At 40.4% G+C, this 13,790-nt stretch overlaps 1 protein-coding gene across 2 annotated transcripts in view; it reads left to right on the top strand.

Moving 5' to 3' along the window:
* The window catches only part of LOC106868984 (uncharacterized), a 46,496-nt gene extending 36,816 nt beyond the window's left edge, over positions 1-9,680 (top strand). For both annotated transcript variants that reach the window (XM_089343423.1, XM_089343421.1), the window contains exons 16-19: positions 60-5,277; positions 6,079-6,122; positions 8,414-8,573; positions 9,420-9,680. In XM_089343423.1, coding sequence (XP_089199549.1) covers positions 60-5,277; positions 6,079-6,122; positions 8,414-8,523 — 5,372 coding nt within the window. In that variant the 3' untranslated portion in view covers positions 8,524-8,573; positions 9,420-9,680. The remainder of the gene's footprint in view (positions 1-59; positions 5,278-6,078; positions 6,123-8,413; positions 8,574-9,419) is intronic.
* The last annotated feature ends 4,110 nt before the right edge of the window (positions 9,681-13,790 follow it).

Below are 13,790 nucleotides of genomic sequence, written 5' to 3'. Positions count from 1 at the left end.
AATCTACAGAGAGGGCAACTTCTAAGCTAGTTATTATATATGTTTGTATTTATTTTCAGTGCAGGAAACAAGTCCAAAACCAAACAAGAGTTTCCGCAACGATTCACCAGGAAACCAGTTGACTCTGACAGAGCATTCCAGATCAAACTTATCGGAACAGAGCAGTGAGACCACTAACCAGAACAGATCAAACTTATCGGAACAGAGCAGTGAGACCACTAACCAGAACAGTGGCACTGGAATTATCTTACCATTCCGTGACTCGCCAACTAGGTTATCTACTGACATGATGGCAGATTTCTCTCCATCAAAGATTTGCTATGTATCCGATGATGAAATGTCAACGTCAAGTAGTTCGTTTGATAACGAGGATATTGGTCTTAGGTCTGTGGATCAACCCATGGACCAGAAAGATGGACGCTCACCTGTGTATAGTTCCAAGAGGCTTGATGTTTGTGTCTGCTCATGTTCACAGAGTGACAGTGACAATGAGTGTGACTGTGATGATGATGATGATGATAATGACAATGGTGGTGATGGTAATGATGGTGGTAGTGATGGTGGTAGCGGTGGTGGTGGTGTGACACGCATCAATGATTTTGCTCCTACATCCTCGGACAATATCAACAATATGCTTGGCAGTTTTACTAACTCACCTGTGTGTAATTCTGGGACTCAGAGGTCCAATGCTAACACACCTAATGATCCTTCTCATTCACCTAGATCTGATCGTTATACACTTGACAGTCGTACAAATACACCTGAACATAAAGATACATCTTCCAGACACATTAAGTCACCGAGACCTAATAGAGTGAAAACTAACACACCTGACAGTGAGACAAGCATACCTGGATTTAACAAGACATGTACTAGACATGCTGAAGCACTTAGATCTGATACTAATTCACCTGAGAGTGATGAAATTACACCTGGACATACTAACAACACATCTATTAAACCAACAAAATCACCTAGATCTAATCTCAATACACCTGATAGTGATATAGACTCATCTAGAGATTATGATAACGATACACCTGTCAGTCATGTTATCTCACCTAGATTTAATATTGTCTCACCTGACAGTGATATTAACACTCCTAGATACATTGAGTCACCAATATCTAATGCAAGCACACCTGACAGATCTGGTAGCAGCACACCTGGACTTAATCATACACCTGATAGAAATACTAAATCACCAACATCTAATAACAACACACCTGAGATTGATAAAGACACAACCAGGGATAATAATGATATATCTACAAGACGTGTTGAATCACCAAGATCTAATACCAACACACCTGAGATTGATATAAATATACCTGGACATCTTAACAATGTATCAACCACTTGTGTCGAATCAAGATCTAATAGCAACACACCTGAAAGTGATAGCAACTCACCTGAGATTGATATAAATACACTTGAACTTCTAAATAATGTATCGACCATTTGTGTCAAATCATCGCAGTCTGACATCAACATACCTGAAAATGATAGCAACACACCTGATATCGATATAAACACACCTGGAATTCTCAACAACATAACAAGCACCTGTGTCAAATTGTCACAGTCTAACATCAACATACCTGAAAGTGATAGTAACTCACCTGATAGTGATATTAATATACCTGGACTTCTAAACAATGTATCAACCACTTGTGTGAAATCAAGATCTAATAACAACATACGTGAAAATGATAGCAACTCAAACAATATTGATGGACTTCTTAACAACATGTCAAGCACTTGTGTCAAATCATCTAGATCCGACACCAACACACCTGAAAGTGATAGTAACGCACCTGATATTGATGTAAATGTACCTGAACTTCTTAACAACATATCGAGCACTTGTGTCAAACCACCAAGATCCAACACTAATACACCTGAAAGTGATAAAAATGCACTTAAATTTAATACTAACACAGCTATTAGTCCCACAAACGAGGGAAGAAGTCTTTCGAATACATCAAGCAGTCTTAGTATCTCACCTACAAGTTTTACCAACTCACCCAAGCTTAAGGCTAACTCCCCTTCACCTAGAAGCTTTGGTAAGTCTCCTAGACTCGAGACTGATATTGCTGGAAGCCATATCAACACACCTACATATATCAACAAAGACATTAGTGACCCTTCAGGACATCTTAGCAACACCCCAAGAAGTGATGCCAACACACCTGTTGATGTTACAAACACCCCTAGAAGCAACATCGCCACACCTGTTGGGGTTACGGTAACACCTGAAAGTGATTTACACCCAGATGAGAACATTGATAATTCCAAAAGATTGAATTGTAATTCTGATACAAATATGTTGTCCAAGACAGCAGTCATTGTAAACATGCCAAGATGTAACTCTCATACAGGTATGATGCAAGATACACCTGCTAAACGTACCAAATCATCAAGATATAATGCCAGCACACCTGACAGTGATAAAATCTCATTTAGACGAAATAATAACACATCTGCTAGAAACACCAGGTCACCTGTTACAATTACATCTAGAGATAATTCTCTCACAGATCTGGTGTCCGACACAACATTGAGTACTAATATATCTAGAGATAACTCTTGTATAGATGTGGTGTCTGACACAGCAGTTGTTGCGAAAACATCTAGAAGTAACTCTCGCACAAATCTGGTGTCTGACACAGCATTGAATACCAAGACAACTAGGAGTAATTCTCATATAGATATGGTCTTCAATGCAACACTTGTTTCTGAGACATCTAGAACAAGTTCTCACACAGATTTGGTGTCCAACATACCAACAAGTACCAAAACATCTAGGTGTAATTCTTCTACAGATATGGCATCTGACACAGCAATTGTTAGCAAAACGTCTAGAAATAATTCTCGCACAGATATGGCATCTGACACAGCAATTGTTAGCAAAACGTCTAGAAATAATTCTCGCACAGATATGGCATCTGACACAGCAATTGTTAGCAAAACGTCTAGAAATAATTCTCGCACAGATATGGCATCTGACACAGCAATTGTTAGCAAAACGTCTAGAAATAATTCTCGCACAGATATGGCATCTGACACAGCAATTGTTAGCAAAACGTCTAGAAATAATTCTCGCACAGATATGGCATCTGACACAGCAATTGTTAGCAAAACGTCTAGAAATAATTCTCGCACAGATATGGCATCTGACACAGCAATTGTTAGCAAAACGTCTAGAAATAATTCTCGCACAGATATGGCATCTGACACAGCAATTGTTAGCAAAACGTCTAGAAATAATTCTCGCACAGATATGGCATCTGACACAGCAATTGTTAGCAAAACGTCTAGAAATAATTCTCGCACAGATATGGCGTCTGACACAGCAATTGTTACCAAAACGTCTAGAAATAATTCTCGCACAGATATGGTGTCTGGCACAGCAATTGTTACCAAAACGTCTAGAAATAATTCTCGCACAGATATGGTATCTGACACAGCAATTGTTACCAAAACGTCTAGAAATAATTCTCGCACAGATATGGCGTCTGACACAGCAATTGTTACCAAAACGTCTAGAAATAATTCTCGCACAGATATGGCATCTGATGCAGCAATTGTTACCAAAACATCTGGAAATAATTCTCGCACAGAACTGGTGTCTGACACAACATTGAGTACTAAAACGTCTAGAAATAATTCTCGCACAGATATGGCATCTGACACAGCAATTGTTTCCAAAACATCTAGAAATAATTCTCCCAGAGACATGGCATCTGACACAGCAATTGTTACCAAAACATCTAGAAATAATTCTCCCATAGATATGGCATCTGACACAGCAATTGTTACCAAAATGTCTAGAAATAATTCTCGCACAGAAATGGCATCTGACACAGCAATTGTTACCAAAATGTCTAGAAATAATTCTCGCACAGATATCGCATCTGACACAGCAATTGTTAGCAAAACGTCTAGAAATAATTCTCGCACAGAAATGGCATCTGACACAGCAATTGTTACCAAAATGTCTAGAAATAATTCTCGCACAGATATCGCATCTGACACAGCAATTGTTAGCAAAACGTCTAGAAATAATTCTCGCACAGATATGGCATCTGACACAGCAATTGTTACCAAAACGTCTAGAAATATTTCTCGCACAGAACTGGTGTCTGACACAACATTGAGTACTAAAACATCTAGAAATAATTCTCGTACAGGTATGGCATCTGACACAGCAATTGTTAGCAAAACGTCTAGAAATAATTCTCGCACAGATATGGCATCTGACACAGCAATTGTTAGCAAAACGTCTAGAAATAATTCTCGCACAGATATGGCATCTGACACAGCAATTGTTACCAAAACGTCTAGAAATAATTCTCGCACAGAACTGGTGTCTGACACAACATTGAGTGCTAAAACATCTAGAAATAATTCTGACACGGATGTGGCATCTGGCACAACATTGAATACCAAAACATCACAATCAAGTTCTTGCACTGATGTGGTGCTGGACATGCCACTAATTACCAATGAGTTTGTCAATAACACCGAAAAACCTAAATGTTACTCTGATACAAATGTAATTGCCAACAAACCAAGATATAATTCTAACCCAGGTGTGACTACCAACAGGTTTGCATGTAATTCTTATACAAATTGTGTTACTAATCCAGCAACAGCTGCCAATATAGAAATGGCTCGACTGATACCAGATGATGTATCAGTCTTTGAGAACATGGCACAGTCACAGACAACTGATATTTGGAACAACGGAAACCAAAGTGAAGCCTCTTCACAAATAAAAGATCCATGTTCATCACCAGCCAAAAGTCCCTCGGTAGATCCTAATATCATAATGTCCCCTGTTTTGCAGGAGGCCATCATACAACGAAAATCACCAGAGATGCTGGAAAAGAATCTGACCCCTATGCTGGACATCCTCATCAAAGACAACAGCAACTTTCTCTTCGATGATGACAACACAATAGATGTAGAGGGTGATGGCCACCACCACCACCAATCAGATGATCCTGTTGTTTTGTTGTCATCAGTAATGTCAGCAGACAGCTCCAGTGACAGTGGCAAGGATGATAGTGATGGAGACTGCAACACTGACAGCCTGGAGTGTCTGCCCGTGCCAGTCGGGGTCAAGCCATCTTCTTGTGGGCAATTGCCTGTTGTAGGTGGTAGCAGCCATCACCTCATCGGGGGAGAAACAACAGACGAGACTGGACCACTCAGCACCAACATTGTGACTGTGAGTGTTGCCATGCCCGATGGTGACCAGGGGCTGGAAAGGTTGGTTAATGTCTTTTAGTCGTTTGTTGTCGTCATCATCATCATCATCATCACCGTCATCATCAGCGTCATCATTATCACCATCATCATCACCGCTGTCACCAATGTTGTTATCATTGTCGTCATCACCAACAACACTGCCACCATTACTACCATCAGTGTCATCATCATCATCATCACCACCACCACTACCACCGACACTGTCCTCATAATCATCATCCATTCAACACTATCATCAGTGTCACCATCACCACCTCGCCACCACCACCACCACCACCACCACCACCACCACCACCACCACATCATCATCATCATCATTTTTATCTTCACTATTTGTGGTTGTTGATGTCACACACACACACTATCTCTCTCTCATATACACACACTGTCTCTCTCATACACACACTCACATACTGTCTCTTTCACACACACACGCACACCCTGTCTGTCTCTCCTATACACACACACACACTCCGTCTGTCTGTTTGTCTGTCGCTCTCATATACACACACACAGACACATACACTCTCTCGCACACACACACACATTCACACACACACACTCACTGCCTTTCTCTCACACACACACACTCTCACACACATACATTCTCACACACACACACACAATCTGTCTGTCTGTTTGTCTGTCGCTCTCATATACATACACACTCTCTCTCACACACACACACTCTCACAAACACACATACACTGTCTCTCTCTCTCTCTCTCTCTCTCATACATACACACACACACTATATTTATACTATTGTCATTATTTCCCTTTTCTTTTTCCCCTCTCTAGCAATGGAACCCGTGACAATATTACCACGACCACCACAGCTGATGGTAATATCTCTTTCTTTTATTCATTTGGCATTCTCCCCAAGAAGTCAAAAAATATATAATTTACAATTTTCACATTACCATTCTGCTGAATGAGCCACCGGCTCATGTAGCAAATACTATATGCTGGTTCATGTAGCAAATACCATATACTGGTTCATGTAGCAAATACTATATGCTGGTTCATGTAGCAAATACCATATACTGGTTCATGTAGCAAATACTATATACTGGTTCATGTAGCTGATACTATATACTGGTTCATGTAGCAGATACTATATACTGGTTCATGTAGCAGATACTATATACTGGTTCATGTAGCAAATACTACATACTGGTTCATGTAGCAAATACTACATACCGGTTCATGTAGCAAATACTATATACCGGTTCATGTAGCAGACACTATGTACTGGTTCATGTAGCAGATACTATATACTGGTTCATGTAGCAAATACTATATACTGGTTCATGTAGCAAATACTATATACTGGTTCATGTAGCAAATGCTACATACTGGTTCATGTAGCAAATACTATATACTAACAGTTGGGATCCAGCCAAACCATCCAGCAAAAGAGTAGTCATCATTGTTGAGCTTTAACTTCAAGCAAAACGAGACTAGTATGGAGATCTTGCTTGCTGTGAGGTGGTTCTCAGAGGAGAGAAAATAAAGAATGTGTAGTGGCTAGCGATCTATCATGGTGAATGTGTGTGTGTGTATATCTATCTATCTATATATAAATATATATATATATATTTATATATATATATATATATATATATATATATATATATATATATATATATATATATATATATATATATATATATATATATTAGTTTATGTATATATCTCTATGTAAACAAGCGTTCTTATTCCTAAAGCCCATGGAATAATATCGTTGACCCCTTTATATCTCTATGTAAACAAACCTTCTAACGGTCACTGACCATGTAACATCTCTGCTCGTAAGTTACCCCATCATTTCCTTTTTGTCTTGCTATTACATGTTTTATTATGAACTCCCTGAAGAGAAATAAATGAGGAACCCCAACAGCTCTTTCTTCTTTGTGAAAGGGCTCTCATTTATTTCGAAACATGTGTAGGAATTAAAGGAACTTTTATTGACATGCGTTTTGCTCCATTTATTATTATCTATATATATATATATATATAATTGTCACAATTTTTGATTGATGGTGCAGGGTAGAAAATGGTTGTTAAATGTAATGATTTATCCTTATTTTTTGCACAATTACTCTGTAGTTCATAACTAGTAACATTACTTAGTGTCGGGTGAAAAGGGTAAAGACCCCCTTCAGTCATGAATGACCATGGGATTGTGCCTAGAAAGTTCTTCTCCAAAGCATAAGTCTGAGTAATGTTAGTTGTTTTATGGAAGACCAGTAGTCACCCATGCATGCCAGCCGCCCCACTCTGCACCACCAATGTTATCCAAAGAAAAGGCAAAGGCCATCACAGCTTGGCACCAGTGATGTTGCAACTCATTTCCATGTGAAAGAAAGTGTCTTGCTCAAGAACACAACACACAGCCCAGTCCAGGAATCGAACTCATTACCTTATGATTGTGAGCCTGACACTCTAATCACTGAACCATGTGTCTCCATTCAGTATAGAAGTTACTTAACAACTATATGTGTGTGTGTTTGTGTGTGTGTGTGAGAGAGAGACAGAGAGAGAGGGAGAAAGAGGGAAAGAGAGAGAGAGAGGGAGGGAGAGATTTTCTACGGCTGGATGCTCTTCCTGTGGCCAGCTCTTACCTGTTTCCAAGCAAGGTAATATTTTCACATGGTGGGACATCTGTATGTGTTTTCTGTCATCATCATCATCTTCATCATCGTCATCATTTAACGTCCCATCATCCATGCTGGCATGGGTTGGACTGGAGCCAGCCAAGTAGAAAACCACACTAGGCTACTGTGTCTGTTTTGGCATGGTTTTTATGGCTGGATGCCCTTCCTAACACATGATAGATGTAAATGATTATCTCTGTCATACAAGTGGTGTTGTTTATTTGCTATCTTCCTGGAAAACATGTCTGGCCACTTGGAAGAGTATTTACTTTACTTGAAAAGCGATGGGAGTTGGTGACAGAAAGGGCACCTGGCCACAGAAAATCTGCCTCAATAAACGCCACCTGACCCGTGCAAGCATGAAAGAGTGGACAATATACAATGATGGTGATCATGTATGTTGTTACCTGAAAAGGTGAGAGATAAAGGGATCACATCTCATTATCTAACCATTCATTTATTTGTCTTTCTCGCAGACACTGATAACACACTGAGAGTAAGCAGCAACACAGATGTCAACAGTTCCACCTTCTCCAGCGTCACCTCTATGAGCACTGATTCTTTGGAAGATTTATTGGAAGCATGACATCATCAAAGGAGTTAGAGACACCAGAAAGCATGATCTACCCCAGTGAAGTATGTCCTGTTCTAAACACTTTTGATGCCAACCTGCCTGAGACCACTCCTCATTCTATGATACAAATTTCCTGTTCAAATCGATCCAAATTAAAACTTTCTATTAAAATTCCATGTTAATTTATGTTCCAAACACCAGCTTAATAACGACAAAGTTATTTGACTAAATTCTTCATTATTTTAAAAATTAATTGTAACAAAATCGATGTATAGGCGAAGGAGTGGCTGTGTAATAAGTAACTTGCTTACCAGCCACGTGGTTCCAGGTTCAATCCCACTGCGTGGCATCTTGGGCAAGTGTCTTCTACTATAGTCTCGTGAGTGGATTTGGTAGACGGAAACTGAAAGAAGCCTGTCGTATATATGTATATATATATGTGTGTGTGTGTGTATGTTTGTGTGTCTGTATTTGTCCCCCCAACATCGCTTGACAACCGATGCTGGTGTGTTTACGTCCCTGTAACTTAGCGGTTCAGTAAAAGAGACTGATAGAATAAGTACTAGGCTTACAAAGAATAAGTCTTTACAATGGATCGCGTTAGAGCTCTTATTTAAATTAATATATATATATATATATATATATATATACACACACAATGGGCTTCTTTCAGTTTCCCTCTACCAAATCCACTCACAGCACTTTGGTTGGCCAGAGCCTATAGTAGAAGACACTTGCCCAAAGTGCCATGCTGTGGGACTGAACCCAAAACCATGTGACTGGTAAGCAAGCTTCTTACCACACAGCCACGACTGTGCCTATAAATAGATAGATATTTTTTTCCAGATTGTTTTCATTTTGTTCTTGTTATCGGCTTGTGTTTCATTTACTTTTGCTTTAAATTTCAGGTGAATGACAACTACTAACTTCACCTGAGAGAAGTTGGTAGCAGTGTGGAACCTTGATCAAAATCATCTGCAGAAACTAAGGCAAAGTCAAGATGTGTGTGATACACAGGAACAAATTACAGAACAATATAATAACCGTTGTTGTAGTAGTAAGATTTGAACTTAAGACCATACTGTTAATAAACCAGTACCTTTACCACCTTCCCACTCGCTTTTATAAACAGAAACACATCAATAATAAAGGATCACATGTCTATGTTCTGTCCCCTTTTTCTTAATCTTTTAGTCGTGACTGAGATCTGTTACTGAGCTCCCGGCAGTAAAGCTTACTATATCTTTTCACTTGCTTCAGCCATTTGACTGTGGCCATGCTAGAGCACCATCTTGGAGGGTTTTAGTCAAACAAATCAAACTCAGGACTTCTTTTAAAGAAGTCCTGGTATTTATTCTATCGATCTCTTTTGCTTAACTGCTAAGTTACAGGGACATAGACGCACCAACACTGGTTGTTGAGTAGTGGTGGAGCACAAACACAGACACAAAGACACACAGATACATGTATATATATATATATATATATATATATATATATATATATATATATACATATATATATACAAATATATATACATATATATATATATATATATATATATATATATATATACACATACATACATATATATATATATATATATATATATATATATATATATATATATATATATATATATATATATATATATACACATACATACATATATATATATATATATATATATATATATATATATATATATATATATATATATATATATATATATATATACACATACATACATACATATATATATATATATATATATATATATATATATATATATATATATATATATATATATACATACATACATATATACATATATATACATACATATATATATATATATATACATACATACATATATACATATATATACATACATATGTATATATATATATATATATATCATCATCATCATCATCATCGTTTAACGTCCGCTTTCCATGCTAGCATGGGTTGGACGATTTGACTGAGGACTGGTGAAACCGGATGGCAACACCAGGCTCCAATCTAATTTGGCAGAGTTTCTAACGCCAACCACTCAGAGAGTGTAGTGGGTGCTTTTACGTGTCACCCGCACGAAGGCCAGACAGGCGGTACTGGCAATGGCCACGCTCGAAATGGTGTCTTTTATGTGCCACCCGCACAAAAGCCAGTCCAGGGGCACTGGCAACGATCTCGCTCGAAAACCCTACGAAGGCCAGTCAGGCGGCACTGGCAACGGTCACGCTCAAAAAGATTTCATGTGTCGCCCGCACATGAGCCAGTCCGGGGGCACCGGCAACGATCTCGCTCGAAAGATTTCATGTGTCGCCCATGTATTTTATATATATATATATATATATATATATATATATATATATATTTTATATATATATATCATCATCATCATCATCATCGTTTAACGTCCGCTTTCCATGCTAGCATGGGTTGGACGATTTGACTGAGGACTGGTGAAACCGGATGGCAACACCAGGCTCCAGTCTGATTTGGCAGAGTTTCTACAGCTGGATGCCCTTCCTAACGCCAACCACTCAGAGAGTGTAGTGGGTGCTTTTACGTGTCACCCGCACGAAAACGGCCACGCTCGAAATGGTGTCTTTTATGTGCCACCCGCACAAGCCAGTCCAGGGGCACTGGCAACGATCTCGCTCGAAAATCCTACAGGAGCCAGTCAGGCGGTACTGGCAACGGCCACGCTCAAAATGGTGCATCTCATGTGCCACCCGCACAAGAACCAGTCCAGGGGCACTGGCAACGATCTTACTTGGCTTGCCGGGTCTTCTCACGCACAGCCCATTTCCAAAGGTCTCGGTCCGTAGTCATCGCCTCGGTGAGGCCCAATGTACGAAGGTCTTGCCTCACCACCTCAGCCCAGGTCTTCCTGGGCCTACCTCTTCCACGGGTTCCCTCAACTGTTAGGGTGTGGCACTTTTTCACGCAGCTATCCTCCTCCATTCTCACCACATGTCCATACCAGCGCAATCGTCTCTCTTGCACGCCACAACTGATGCTTCTAATGTTCAGCTTTTCTCTCAAGATACTTACACTCTGACGGGTATTCACATTGACATTACACATCCAACGGAGCATACTGGCTTCATTCCTTGCGAGCTTACGTATGTCCTCAGCAGTTACAGCCCATGTTTCACTGCCATGTAGCATGGTTGTTCGTACGCATGCGTCATACAGTCTGCCTTTTACTCTGAGTGAGAGTCCCTTTGTCGCCAGCAGGGGTAAGAGCTCTCTAAACTTTGCCCAGGCTATTCTTATTCTAGCAGCTACACTTTCAGCGCACCCACCCCCACTACTAACTTGGTCGCCCAGATAGCGGAAGCTATCGACTACCTCTAGTTTTTCACCCTGGAATGAGATAGAAGTTGTTTCCTGTTTGTTTGCAGTCTTTATTGCACCTGAACATCTGCCACAAACAAAAACTAACTTGCTAGTTAACCTGCCTTTGATGTTGCTGCACCTCTTATGTGTCCATAGCTTGCACCGGGTACATCTTATAGAGTTACTACCTACTCCTTTTCTACATACTGAGCAGGGCCATCTACCTGAAGGGGTTTGTGTTTTATCTACCTTCCTACTTATTAGGATTTTGGTTTTAGCTAGGTTGACTCTAAGGCCCTTCAATTCTAGACCTTGCTTCCACACCTGAAACTTCTCCTCTAGTTCTGATAGTGACTCCGCAATTAGGGCAAGGTCATCAGCATAGAGGAGCTCCCAGGGGCAACCTGTCTTGAACTCCTCTGTGATTGCCTGGAGGACTATGGTAAATAATAGGGGGCTGAGGACGGAACCTTGGTGGACCCCTACCTCTACCCGGAATTCATTGCTGTACTCATTTCCAACCCTCACCTTACTGGCAGCATCTCTGTACATGGCTCGCACAGCTCTCACTAGCCATTCATATATATATATATATATATATATATATATATATATATATATATATATATGTTTTATAGTTTCAGCTTAAAGCTGCGGCCATGCTGATGCACCACCGTGTTGCTACACTGTTATTACAGGGAGCCTCTTACAATATGTGGCACTTGGTGAAGAATGGAGTTTGATTTAGCAACCCTCATTTGCACCTCCTGCCGCGAGGTAGGTTCATCTGGGACTCTCGATAGGAAGACGTCCAGCTTTGATTTTAAAATTCCTACATCTACTTTGTGCAGATTCCTCAGGCTCTTTGGAAGAATATTAAAAAGCTGTGGGCCCCTGAATCCCAAGCTGTTGCAGTAACTGGTCCTGAAGCGCGATGGCATTGCTGGGATCTTTGGCACTATGCAGTGTCGTCCCGTTCTAGCATTGGTGTAGCCTTCAATGCCAAAATTTGGCACAATTCCTTCCAGGATCTTCCAGATGTATATTACTGCATACCTCTCCAGCCTTCTCTGCAGGGAGTAGAGTCTTAGCTGTTTCAGCCTTTCCCAGAAGCTGAGCAGTTGCAAAGAGACAATCTTCTTTGTGAATTTTCTCTGGATTGCTTCAAGGTCTGCTGTTAATTTCAGACTGGTGGGTGACCACAGCTGTGAGCAGTAATCCAGGCAGCTGAGGACGAATGTCTTCCAGAGGATCATCATGGTTTCCTTATCTCTGGACTCCTTATCCTGGACTCAAGCAGACCCTCACCTCCATCTCCAGCACAATTCCATGTGGTAAAAATGACCCACCCCCCACAGGTCTCACGATCCATCTCCCCTGCGCCGCCAAAAAACATAGATTTGCACACACGCAATTGACATAGGTTCAGATTACACATAGTCCGTCTCCGCCGTTTGTGTGCGTGTGTGCACATATGGCCAAATATGGCAATTGCGTGTGTGCAAATCTACACCTTTCAACGGCGCAAGGGAGACAAATCGTGAAACCTGTGAAAAGGGCTCCACCCCCAACACACAAAACTGTGCTAGAAATAGAAGCAAAAGTCTGCCCAAATCCAGCGACCCCTCCCTGTATCAATCCGTTCCGGCCCTCAGAGCCATATCCCACCTTTGAAGCTCAGATGGGCCAGACTCGCTTCTTCCACTAGAAAACCCACACAAATAATTACATTTATACTCTTTTACGCGTTTCACTCATTTTGACTGCGGCCATGCTGGAGCACCGCCTTTAGTCGAGCAAATCGACCCCAGGACTTATTCTTTGTAAGCCTAGTACTTATTCTATCGGTCTCTTTTTGCCGAATCCCTACGGTACGGGGACGTAAACACACAAGCGTCGGTTCTCAAGCGATGCTGGGGGGACAAACACAG

The sequence above is a fragment of the Octopus bimaculoides genome, chromosome 27 (genome assembly GCF_046866305.1).
Source record: "Octopus bimaculoides isolate indiv1 chromosome 27, ASM4686630v1, whole genome shotgun sequence".
Lineage (NCBI taxonomy): Eukaryota > Metazoa > Mollusca > Cephalopoda > Octopoda > Octopodidae > Octopus > Octopus bimaculoides.
Note: the sequence above shows the minus strand (reverse complement) of the source record. Positions and strands in the feature narration are given on the sequence as shown.